Source organism: Podarcis muralis, chromosome Z, assembly GCF_964188315.1.
Source record: "Podarcis muralis chromosome Z, rPodMur119.hap1.1, whole genome shotgun sequence".
Lineage (NCBI taxonomy): Eukaryota > Metazoa > Chordata > Lepidosauria > Squamata > Lacertidae > Podarcis > Podarcis muralis.
Window position 1 is genome coordinate 29,666,137 of NC_135673.1, and position 13,483 is coordinate 29,679,619.

General features: G+C 41.7%; 1 protein-coding gene across 10 annotated transcripts in view; it reads right to left on the reverse strand.

Moving 5' to 3' along the window:
* Positions 1–9,545: 9,545 nt before the first annotated feature.
* Positions 9,546–13,483, reverse strand: part of HDX (highly divergent homeobox) — a 44,234-nt gene continuing 40,296 nt past the window's right edge. For all 10 annotated transcript variants that reach the window (XM_077922394.1, XM_077922397.1, XM_077922396.1 and 7 more), the window contains 2 exons: positions 12,313–12,435; positions 9,546–10,752 (listed from right to left, as the gene is read on the reverse strand). In XM_077922394.1, coding sequence (XP_077778520.1) covers positions 10,627–10,752; positions 12,313–12,435 — 249 coding nt within the window. In that variant the 3' untranslated portion in view covers positions 9,546–10,626. The remainder of the gene's footprint in view (positions 10,753–12,312; positions 12,436–13,483) is intronic.

Below are 13,483 nucleotides of genomic sequence, written 5' to 3' on the forward strand. Positions count from 1 at the left end.
TGAATAATTAATCTTCTTGGGGACAAGGCCGCATATACTTCAGGGTAGGCAGAAATCAAGAGGAAGGCTGCTTTTCACAGTTTCTGGGAACTTTGGATGGTCTCACCTGTACTGTGTTGTCTCCTTCCAAGAAAAGTAACATCATCCCTTCCATCTTCCAGTAACATCATCCCCTCCATCTTCCAGAGGAAGGTCTATTTATGCTTACAGTTGGGCTTCTTGGACTGAATGAGACATATGACTTTTAATAAACATCCTCCTATTAATTCTGAGCAGCCAGGTGCTACAGAATGAGGAACTCCTAGTTAGATCGAGAGGATAGATCCTGTGCGTGAGAATCTGTTATGACCAGAACCTGCTGTGCGGTACAGTTGGAAACAGGATCCAACATGAACAGTAGTCGTGGAATTGAGACTCACAAGAACATGTGGATCAACACCTAGATCAGGCTTCCTCAACCTCGGCTCTCCAGATGTTTTTGGCCTACAACTCCCATGATCCCTAGCTAGCAGGACCAGTGGTCAAGGATGATGGGAATTGTAGTCTCAAAACATCTGGAGGGCCAAGGTTGAGGAAGGCTGACCTAGATCCCCACTTGGGAAGAAAACCTGCTGGGCTTGTGAACATGGATAGCAGACTTTTCAACCTTTTTGAGTCCATGGCTCCCTTGACCAATGACATTCTTTCTGCGGCACTCCTGTAGGGCTCAGGAGCCCAGTAATGTCACCCCTTGTCTGCAGAGCTAGCAGCCTCTCACCCTTTTTCGAACACACTCCCTTATGGAGTGTTTCCTCAGTCTCCTCTCCTTGGGAGTCCTCCGGGCAGCTGCCACCCCTAGTCTCTGAGCTGCACCCCCATCCCACCTCTAAAAGAGGTGCCTTCAAGTGGTACCATTAACCAGCAGAGCTTATAGCCAGGGCTGCTGCAACAAACAGCTGTGCAAGCCTTTGGGAGGCAGAGACATGAGAGAGCATCAGAGGAGGAAGGGAAGAGGGACAGAGGCCAGTGTCTGGCACCCCATTCAAGGCACCCCAGGTGCCATGGCACTGGTTGAAAACCACTGATGTATAGTATTTCCCATCAATTCATACTAGGATTGGAGCCTGTCCCCCAGCACTATACATGTACCCCTGAACTGGGGGTGATACAGGCAATACTCTATGCCAGTGGCATGTGCCATGCTCAATTTGTAGTGGCGGGGTGTGCTGCAGGGGGTGGCAGCAGCAGCAACAACTGGTGTACTAGACAGCTGCAAAGCATAGGGCATGGGTGATTCTTCCTCTTTCTGTCATCTCAAGGCTTTATCCCGTATTTTAAGCCTCCAGGGTGGGTTTTATTTATTTATTTGGGCAATTTATATACCGCTTTTATGTTAACAGATCTCTAAGCAGTTTACACCATAGGCTATTAAATAAAAGGCCAATAGTAATCTGGAAAACCTCTTGTGTACTAAAATAATCATTACACATAAAAACAAAAAACAAACATTATCTCAGAGAATCCTTGTCCTTGAGTGAGGATAGGTGGAGGCATTACCCTGGATGGCCTATGACTTTCCTGGCCTATTGAGGTGCAGTGCCTATGAAAATGGATAGCAGATCTACAGCCATGGTGCTTCCTGCTTAATTGCACCACTCCAGTAAGAACACTGTCCAGTAAGGCTTCTGACTTCAGTGGTATCTTCCTACAATCTTGTCTAGCCAGTCTAAATTGGCATGGTGCAGGAACAGGGAAAGGAAACATCTGCAAGCTGCTCCTATAAGGTAATAATGAAGCTGAGAAAAGCATTACCAAAGAGCTTCCAGGAGCTCAAGAACCTTCAGTGGGGCTTCACATTTGACTTTTCTTGACTCACAGGAGAGCAGCAGGATCTGTGTCCTCCTGCAACCATCTGGGAAGGCAGGAGACATGGCCATGAAGCAGGAACAGCAACAGAGCTGCAGAGAGCAATAGAGGATCAGTGGCCCGAGATTGCGTGTCTCAGCTTGCTGAAAGCAAAATAGAGGGAAGGCCGGAGTGAGAAGGTGGTTTGAACAGAAGGAAAGGAGCTCATCTCTTATTAAATATTTATTTAGACGTCTTTTGTCCTCATTATATCCCACTTCTCCGCAAGTCTGTTTAATGCAACTTTCTCTTCTGGGCTGATATGTACCACTGGAAAATGAATAGGTAGAAGGGGGAAAGAAGTATTTTTGGGGAACTTTCAATCTTTGACTTGGGTCAGAATGCTAAAAACAAAAAAACCCACCCAACACCTTCCTCCTAGTAACTACATTGGGGAATATCTGATTTAAAGAAGTGGTTAGTTTGTTTCCAACATCAGCCCCAGCACAAACTCCTCCATCCCCCACAAAATAAAGCAAAACCAACCTCAACCTCAACCTCACTAAGATTGGGGTGAGCACCCTGGAATATATGGTCAAGAATGAACATTAACATAAGAGGTGAAAACCCTGCACCACTACTTCAACACATAAGTTCACTACTTGGTGGGTAGTACTTTATATAAATATCACCATCTTCACAATTTATCACTATTCCTCCTACTCCTATGATGACAGAGTTCAAAAATGTGAGATTCAGATTTTACTTCGTGATGAACTCATACAAGGCCAATGATTGAGAATATAGAAACTGAAAACTTCATGTAGGAAAACGAATCACTTAGCCTTTATTGAATTTCTTCAGTCTTTCATACTTGGTAGATATAGAAAAATATCCTTAAGTGTAATAGACAAAAGGTAGCAAAGACAGTTAGCCCTTTATGCTAACCAATTTGACTTAATAGATACAAGTTTGTAACAAACAAATTCAATTTATTAATTAAAGTTTTGTGAAACTATATCCAGAAAACTTAGGAAACAAAAAAACAGTGACCATTTCTGGAATTATTAAAAAGCGTGCATTTCAGTGTGGATGCATTAACTTTAAAAAGGAAAAACATAGTAAGAAAAGGGGGGGGGGAGATGCAGTTATACAGAATGGATACATTAGAAAAACAATATTTAACCAAAATAGGTGACTTAAAAACTATTCAGTAACTGAAATACAATATTCATATTTAATTTTAAAGTGTGGACCAAATCAAACTTGGTAAACTATCTGTTGATAAGTTAAAAATTCTATGGCACAAATTTTCACAAAAAAGTTAAGGCAGCAACCAACAGTTTATATAAAAATAGCTGAGTAGGTTTCTAATGAATGAAATAACCTTTGTTGTGTGATGGATTTTGTTAATACAAGATTATAAATATCCTTACATATATATACACACAAAAACAAGATCAATACAAATGGATGGAATCCATCTTTCAATAAACCAAGATCTTATGTCCTGGGTTACAGTGGAGGTACTCAAGTTAAATATCTGTCATAATTCTTCTTGCTACACATACCATTTACATGTCATAAAATTGCAATACAAATACTGAGTTTCATAAGAGAAAATCAGTTTTGAAATCACACTAAATTTACAAAACTTACCCAAACTGGCCCAACGGACATTATGTTAAAGATATATTCACTTCAACTTCGTTGGCACATTTTAATAGTATACTAGTATGTGTGTACATATATATATATATATATATATATATATATATATATATATATATATATATTTGCACAACACAAAATGCAGAAAAACCATCAGAAGCTTTCAAAATAAATTGAAGTCAAGTGTTATTACAGCAAACAAAAGAAAAAGAAATTGGGAACTTTACAAGGGTAGCTTACGTACTGAGAATGCATTGACCATTTTGTGCTGGGACCACCTCCACAGCTGCTAGCAGCTTAACAATGAACAGAGTGAAGATTGTTCGCACTAAACAGTTATACAGTATGCTCATTTTTGTATTAAAAAAATCCCAAATTTGTTTTGCATATAGCTAGATACGGAGTGATCCAGTTAATAACAGACAGCGGGGTAGGGAAAGGACGTGAGAGCTTTTGCATTTGAATATTCACCAACTCTTATAAAAATGACATTATCTTTCTTTCAGCTGCAGTCTCCTGCTTTCCATGTACTGTACGCATAAGCAGGAGATAGTCCTCTGGCGGCAAGATTACAACAACACAAGGAGCTGAAAGGGCAAGGAGCTAATACTTGAATCTCTTTCCCTTGATCTCCTTACCCCAGGAAAAAAAGCATTTTCAACAGCTGGGAAGCACAGCAAATTGCTGACTCCCGCTCCTTTAGTTACTCAAAGCTTTGCTGCCTGCCTTCCATGCTGGGGGCAGCGGTGAGGAGGGCAGAGCAGACTTTCATTTCTGCACAGATGTGTCTCTTCCAAGCAAATGTTCAGTCAGCAGATTCCACGCACTCTCTGCCAGTGCCACAGTGACACATTTGCCAACACATGTTATTAGGTTACAGGATGTTAGATATAGGTGTATCTGAATTGTGCTCCTTTAAAACCAACCTCAAACCTTGGCATTAGTTCAATGTTCTCTTCTATAGTTAAAAGACAACCTTTGCAATGTCCGAGTCCCAATGAAATCAACTTAAGACCAAAGTCTTAAGGACCTCACCGTGGCATGTCTCGTTGATTTCAACAAGCCCGAAGCACACCACCTTTTTCTCAATTGTCTTGGTGACTCTGACATACTGGGATCATAGTTGATCGCAAGCACTTCATTTTCAAGCGCAGCCAGATAAAAGGCCAAAACCATAATACAGTCCAGCAAATGGAGGGCACATCATGCACCCTCTCTTGCTTAGAAAATATCATTAATTCATTCAACTGGTCAGTTCTTTTTAAACACCTGATCTAACTCCTCCAAATGTTCTAGGTGGGGAGGAGAACTAAATGCACTATTTTAGGAGGCTGCTCTATGAATACCTATGAATTTTATGCAGAGGAAAAGTGGATGAGAGTCATTTAAAAAATTGCAAACCCTTTTTTTTTTCTTTTTTAACTAGTCACTTTTATATCACATATACTACCTTTGACAACAAATTAAGCTCCAACCTACACATTGACATGGGTGGGCAGAGGCTTTCTGTGTTCTTCATAAAGCGTCAGTGAGTTTTGGTAGAACTACACTGGATTTTAAACTATTCTGTGCCCTCTTGGCTTTTTTTTAAAAAAGCTACAGGAATGTTGGGTGAGGCACAGCCAGTGCTGAGGGTGGGCTAGTTTGGGCCCAAGAGGTAGGTGGAGCCTATTGTACAGGCTAGAAAAAGGGAGCATTTAACAAGAGGAAAGACTCTTCAACTGAAGAAAACTCCTCTACATGGCAAGGGAGGCGACTAGGGAGGAAGAAGTTGCTTTTTACCTGTTTCCAAACTAACTGGCATCTCCAGCTAAGAGATTTCTATGGGGAAAGTAGCAGGAAGAGCTGGATAATTACAAAAGGTAGAGTTCGGTCTCATCGATAGTGTGGAATTAACTCCAGCCACCTGCAACAAACACTGGAACAGCTACTCCAAGAGAAAGATGGAGGTTTGAGAAATACCTGCAGCTACCAGCTTATTTAGCATATCTGTTGCAGCTTTGAGGCACAATGCTGTGGGGAGCTTGTACAATTCTGTTCACCTCAATGGAAACATTCCCAGCAGTGCTTTGCCTTAACAATACAGTAATATTTCACGGTGGTTAAAAACACACACACACACACACACATACACCTGCCTATCAAATCAGCCATCAATTACCGTCATAGTGCTAACCATATTAGCAGAAGAAAAAATAGTTCAAATCTGTAACAGCAGTTATCTGGCCAGTTGGCCAACCTGTGGCCCTCCAAATGTTGCTGGATTCCACCTCCCATCACCCCTAATCCTTGAACATGCTGGCTGAGGATGGAGGGAGTTGGGAGTCTCAGGTCAGCCACCCCAGATATAGGCAATGTTCAAAAAAAAGGCTGGTGTGTGTAAGGAAGTGACCATTGGCTGCAAGTCACTTATTGCCACAGGGTGGGGAATGTCACATTATAGTCTGGCATGGCCTCTAAGCGATGTCATCTTGCAGAGGTAGCATGTAAAAAATGGCATGTGGTTTGCTTAAGTACTAGGTTGTTGTTGTTTTAATGCATTAAACTGTTCCACATTCCAGGTTCAGCTAGGAGGCATTAAACTAGCATGTGCTGATTTGTCCAAGCTATTCTTGCTATAGTCATCCGAATAAATCAGGATTTAAATTTATACCCCATCCATCCATAGTTAACATTAATTCATGAGCAGGGGAAGATTTTCCCAATGGTTCTCCAATGAAAATCAAACATTAATACCTTCTCTGTGAAAGCAAATAATACAATGCCAAATATCAAAGACTATTCCAGTAGTTGTAATAGTTACGCAACTCAACCCTCATATAAATACCATCTGTATGAAATACGTTGGTTCGTGTGGTAAAGTCATTGGGTTCTTGCACATGGGGGACATCACCAAGGTAGAAAAGGTACCATACTCCGAAGTTAGTTCCCCAACTTACTCCCAGGTTAAGTGGGTACAGAATAGCATTTCTTTGTGGATTAGTCTTCACATAATGCAAGGATCTAAAAAGTGGGCCAAACTCAGATAGAAATAGGATGCAGGTGGCACAGCCAGAATGTTACCATTCTGGGTTTTTTAAAGAGAGAGAGATTGAGAGAGAGGGATTGAGAGTGTGCCAGCCACCCCTGCAGCTGTACAGAAAAGAAAATTACAGCAGCTGCAAGTGCCCTTATCCCCTACACAAGCCGATTCCACCAAAATTCCATTTTATAGAATTGTTAAAAGGGAGTCCTGACTTCCCTTGTGTCTGATCACCTGGGTTCATGTTAAAGGTTCGAGTAAAAAGACAAGTCCCGAATAGAACCTGATGGGTGTGGTGCAGGGAACGTACAACCCTCCAAGAGTTAGCTGGACTACAACTCCCATCCTGCCCCTGGACCATTGGAAGCGGCAAGGTGGGGTGGATGAGAGCTGGAGTCTAGCAGCATCTAGAGGGCCACAGGCTCTCCCCATAATGCCTGCTCTACTGAATATACAGGCTAACAAATTCGAACAGGCTTATGATCTGCTGCAAACTAACCTGAGTGTAGAAGGCTGGCACAGACAGTTAAATAAATAAAATAAATAGAAATAAATAAAAATGCATATTTGCATCACTTGAAGATTGCAAGACTCTTATCAAACAGCTATTGCGGCTCAGTCACATCCATATAAAATACATTTTTGGGCTAAGTCAGGTCATACATTTCAGCTGCTGAAATTCCTGCATTGCAGGGGGTTGGACCCGATGACCCTTGGGTACCTTCCAACTCTAAGATTCCATGACATCAAGAAGTGCACAAGAATATGCAAACAAGGCCCCCAAGATGTTAAAATTAAAGTCTTGCAGAGTTATATTCACATCCCACCCAAGCCCTTAAACACACTGGCTGTGTTGTGCGTGTAAAACTGGAACAAATGCCTTACTGTCAAGGGTTCTTGAGGGAAGGAAGAGAGTTCCCTAGCACAAGGGAAGTGCATCAATAAATGATTGATAAAACAATAAAAATTGATGCAGGACTTTCCAGGACAATCACAAGGGACGTGCCTAAGCAGTATTCAAGTTCTCACATTTTACTTCTAGCCAAGTAAAATGTGAGTCCGCTTGGGGAAACCTGGGCACCTAAGTGGGAGGTAGTCAAAAGTACAGAAAACTAAATTTTTCATTGAAAGATTAGCAAATTATGGGTTCTTCAGATATGCTTTGCCTTTCTACTCACACCCATTCACTTGCATTCTACGATGACCATTAGAAAGCTAGGGCAGAAAAAAGCAATTAATTGCCAACACTCAACAGGTTGTAAACCAATGTTATCCATACTCAGAGCAGACCCATTGAAACAAATAGCTTTTGAGGGCCATTAATGGCAATGGCTCCGTTCCAAGTATGACATAGTCAGATACAACTCAATAGCTATAGTAAGCAGTGCATTTGTGCTAAACTGAAGTAAGTGGAAGAAAAAGGCTTCCAGCATCAAGGTACTGTGCAGGTCCATTAGGTCTTGTATAGATCCTTTCCACACTATCTAATGGCACACAATCAAAACCTGTGCTCTCTGAAAGGACTTTGACTTGCATGACACAAAATAACTGCAGGGTTCGGCAATATGTGCCTGCTGTACTGCTTCTCCCATTTCCTTTCCCCCATTATTGTCCAAACATCCTCCTTTCTCTAACTGCCTCCCTCTTCCACATTGCTACCCACTACACTTCTGCCTCTTCCCTCATTCCCACTCTCTTCATTTCTTTTTTAATTGAAAGTAGTTTTCTGGTGGATTTTACTGCTCACAGCAGAAGTCATGCCTGTGACATGATTACAGGAGAGTGCAAGGGGGGGGGGGATATACAACATGGCCTTGGGAAGAGATTTAAAAGCTTCCTGAGAATCTCAACTTTCATTTTTAAGCAGCAGGTTTCTAGCCCTTATTGCTACAAACAAAGCTGAGCTAAAAACACTCTGTGGGTAATGCCTCCTCAAATCACAGAACCCAGAGGGATGGCTGAATGAGGTTTCCAATGGGCATGGGGAAGTGGGGGTAGGTGCTTCAATGTCCTGAATACTTCCCTGCCCCTCCTCAGAATGAAGCAAATCAGAGTAATACAGAAAAATAGCAAAAATAGCAGAACTGTGTCAAATAAGAGAAATCAGGATATTCCGTACAGGTCCAAGGAATAAATCCTTTTTTGGCACGGAATTTTGAATTCTTGGTGCAGAACAGTATCCTATATATTTTTAGTGCGCAGTAAAAACATCTGTGATCATAGCTAAGTCAATTAGAACTATCATACAGAGAGGCAGTTAGTCATTTGCCTCCTCACTTTCGGACACAGAGCAATTGCCCTTGGATAAAAAGTCAAGTTGTAACACCTCTTCTCTCTTTGCCACTAAAATTGTCTTCTTGAGATGGGGGGGGGGGGGAGTTGTTTTTCTATTGAAGCTGTTTCCCTTTGCCATTTCAAGCAAGGACCAAAGCAGTTGAAAGGGAGGGAGGGTGGGAGGAGAGCTGCACGTTGAGGCTGTGATGGACAGAGTGAAGGAGGCTAGCAATGATGTGCAAGGTTACTTTGGGAGTAGGATAACAGCTCTTTCACACCAAGTTTTGTTACTGAATCAGAGAAATAATAAAACGCATCTTTTTAAAAGAGAAATAGCATCCCAAAGAGCAAACCATACATCTTTCTTTGCAATGGGGGTGGGGAGAGTATCTAACACTTTCAACATCCAATTAAAGATCTAACATATGCAACTGTAGATAAAAATTATTGAAGTGGTTAAACAGACTCAGTCCTAAGAGCTGGGGGAAATAGTGACGTGTGTGTGTGTTGGGTATCTCAAAACTCATTATTTTGAACACTTGATGCACATCAAGATTTCGACCCACGCAACAGATACGGGTGACTAAAATGCATTTGTCACCAAGCTCAGTTCTGCATGCGCTCATATTTGCCTAACAAATTGAAATAAATGACTTCCAAGTCAGGAACATATTTAAAGTGTTTTTAAGTTACTGGTCTGTATGCCACAGCCAATTCACAAGTGAGTGTTGTTGTTGTTGTTGTTGTTGGTATGGGGGGGGGGGAATCTAGGCTAATTCATATTTGAATTGAGCAGCTGTTCCAAATAGCAATGCCAGGGAGTACTTCCATTGGGAACATCATTTATCAACAGTTCTCTCAGTCCTCAGGTTCCCAAGCTCTGTCTGTTGATTCTCAGTCTCAGCCAAGGAGAAGGCTCCCCTGTGAACTACAAAAGCATCTTCTGGGCAGCCTTCAGCTGAGGCTTGGTCATATAAATAAGCTACAGAAGTCAAATGCAAATTTTGGATCTGTGTACATGCTGTTCCTTTGTGACTTCTCCAGTGTTATTGCCACACACTCTCACTATGTACAATGGAAGAGAGACTTGGGGCTACTGGAAATTGTTGCTTTTCCTAGCATTTGGGCATTCCTTAAAAAAAAAAAAGCCAACTATTTTTGTTCAGGATTTCCATCTGCCACTATGCACAATATAATTTACTGAAATCAATTAAGATAGCTAGCTTTACTCTTCCAATAATTTTTCAGGCATTGGAGAAAGGTGGAGAAGAGAGAAGAAGCAATGATTTGCTGTTAGGTACAATTGCAAGCTTCTTTAGCTTGATCCCTTGTTTGGAATCACCATCATCATTTTAGTGAGGGCCCAACTTTTATTCACTGATCTCCTGAAGGCCTTAATTTCCAGTGACCTGCTAACCTACCTGAGGAGGGGCAAGGGAGCGAAGGCATTGAACAGAACTAGTGGGCTAGATTAGGAAAGTATGGTTGAACTGTTAGCATAATTCACAACTTTTTCTCCATTTTACTTATTGCCCTGCTCAGAGGAGGGCTTTGTTACCGAAGCAGGTCAGTAATGAATAAAAAGGTACAATAACCAAGGAATAGATGCTAGAACCATAGTGTATTTTTCTCAAGTAGCTTTCACATTCACCAAAATAAAAAAAACAAAAACAAAATTCTGAATTGGCTACCACCTACCTCCCCCAGTTAACAAGGCTGCTAGTCTCCCCACCTCCACCCCTACCCCCCACCTTCATATTCAAGGGTACTGGCCAACAAAATGCAATTTGTTCAAAACATACAGATTAGGCAAGTACATTGCATTGCATCAAAGATCACAAACTGTCCGAGGTGTTTTTCTCCGATGAAGACGACAAGCTGAACGAGGTATCATCAGGTTCCGGAAATGAATGATTGAAATCCATCTCTTCTAAATCTGGAGGCAAGTCTGCCAGAAGTGCCTGAATTAGAATACAAAATATAAATAAATGAGAAGCTGCAACAGCTTCTGGTGGAGTAGCAGTCCTGGTTACTTTCCTGCACCATAGTTCGTATTTGACCCAACTCCTTGGAGGGGAAAGAAGGAAAGCAACACTCCTTGGCAGAGAGAAAGGAGATCTCAGCAACTGCTGGATGAAACCCTAAACAAGAGAACTGCACACTGCTAAGTTTTCTTGCAGGGCCTCATTAGTTGTTTTCAATGGCTAATGTAAGCTGCCCAAATACTGTGGTATAAATTTATTAAATAAGCCTCTTAACAATTAGGTACTTTAATTGTGTTAGAAATATAATTCAATTAGATCATGCAGGCTTTACTATCTAAAAATGTTTTCAGAGGGGTAGCTGTACTAATCTCCTGCAGCCATTTTTCTATTTCTATTTTTCTAGAAATGAGGTGCCAAACAGCTCCCTTGTTCTCTTAGAATGGCAATGGCTCTCACCAGAGAGGTGCTGGAACTGAGTTCTGGTGAGTTCTGGCAAGTCCTGTTTGCAGCAAAGGCGACAAAGAGCCTTGCCTTAAACACGCTCATGGCATGCTTATTTGAAAATAATTTAGTTCTGTTGGTGGAGCTTATTTCTAAATAACCGTATACAGTCGTACCTTGGAAGTTGAACAGTCCGTTCGACTTCCAAAACATTAGGAAACAAAAACATGGCTTCTGATTGGCTGCAGGAGATTCTGATTGGCTGTGGAAGCCCTGTCGGATGTTTGGCTTCCTAAAATAGTTGGCAAACCGGAACAGTCACTTCCAGGTTTGCGGCATCTGGAAGCAAAAATGTTCGAGAACTAAGCTTTTCTAAAACCAAGGTATGACTGTACAGAGGAGCAGACTGCATAGGTACCATAGTTCCTTTGAAATGAACCCTTATCAGAATGCTTAGGTTTAGCCTGCCTGACTATAAAATATTTTTCATAACAAACAATTAAAAATTATTGCTCTCTCTCTCTTTTCTTCCCTGAGAGTATTCAACTAGGGAGGAGCAGTGAGAAAGAGAGTTACATTTATAGCTTTTTATAACAATTTCTATTTCCTACCCCAACCAATAAAGTTTGCCCATGTGGGAGAACCACTGCACCTATCTTTCTGATATTTGGCAGGCTTCATTTACTCAGCAGGGGTGATCATGCCTGAAACTTGTACCCAATTCTGGCAGGAAAGAAAAAAGAAAGTGAGTTCAACAATTCCTTGCATAAAAAGCCTGGGATGGATCTGTCTGAAATTTTGCAAGCATAATTCACTCTGGGTGTGCTCTCTTGTCTGCAAATTTCATCCATCTTTATGAAAAGGAAAAAACAGTATAGAGGTTTGTAGGTTCTCAATTAGTCAATGGGAACAAAAATGAGCTTCATATTTACGGATCAGATTCAGACTCAAACAAAAAATTAAATCAGAATGGCACAGAGTGGTTCTGAAGCAGACTGGACTGCTTCCAAGCGCTAGAGATACAAGGCAAAATTTGTGGTCGCTGCACACTTCTATAAAATAAGATCTTCTCAGCTGTTTACACTTTCGTCTTACCTGCTGCTGTTCTTTATCATCCATTTTGACAGCAAGTATCAAACGCCGAGTGAAAGCCTGTAGCTCAACATATTTCTTTTTTTCATGCTCCAGGTCTTCTTCAACGAACCTTACTTCCTGGGTCTAAGCGGAGAGGGGGGAAAATTACATATATATGCACAACTCCAAAGATCATCTTCGGAGTACAATGAACCAAATTGTTCCCTTTGTTAATCATATGCAGAGCAGACTCACTGAAATTAAAGGACTAACTCAGGCTATTCAGTTCCAAGTCAGATTGATATGAATAAAACCCCTAGCTTTTTTTAAAAAAAGAGATTATGTTGCAAATACATGGTAATAACTGAATGAAGTTCTACTTGAAAATTTGAAAGTATGCTTGGAACAGTATCAACAATGGGCAAAATCTAGAGAGAGAATGCTTAACAGATATTCTCTACCTGAGGCTACCAAAGTGTCTAGTCTAATCAGGTCTGCTTGTGTTCAGGTTCCAAAACCCTGTTCAGGTAAGTTGGGAACAGGTTACCACCCATGAGTGGAGAGGAGAAAGATCCCTCGGGATTGGTACCAAGTATCTTCTGCCTAGTGAACAGAGCTGTACTTCCAGCCTGCTTCAACCAAGGCTCCAAGTCAAACTACAGCCCCAGTTGTTTATTGCAGAGCCCTAATTTGGAGCAATGACCAGCATCACTGGGCACCTACCAAGGCACCACTGCCAATTGGTGGAGCTTTCTGGCTTTGCTGCTCCTTCTTGTGATTGCTGCTTGTCCACCTGCCCTCTCTGAATGCATAAGCAAAGACAGAGAAGCAGCCCATCTCTGTCTCTATGGATAGATGGCACCAATCAGGCCCTGGAGGAGAGGCAAGAGCAGCAAGACTGGCAAGGAGCAGATACAGCCCACTCAAGGAGAAGACTAGTGATTGAGGGACAGCAGCGTTCAGAGCCTCAAGCCAGCAAGAACCAACAAGAATGGACTGTGGGGATAAAGTCACCACCAGGTCAGACACTGCTCTGCACTCCATGATAACTGAAACTTTTACAACTAGAAGTGTGAATGGCCTCACACTAGGGAATGGTGATGGGAGCTCCAACAAGTCCAGAGGAGTGAGGAGAAGCTAAGTTGATGGCCCTTTTTGCTCCCTGCAAATTTCCACTTCCCCTCTTCATTAG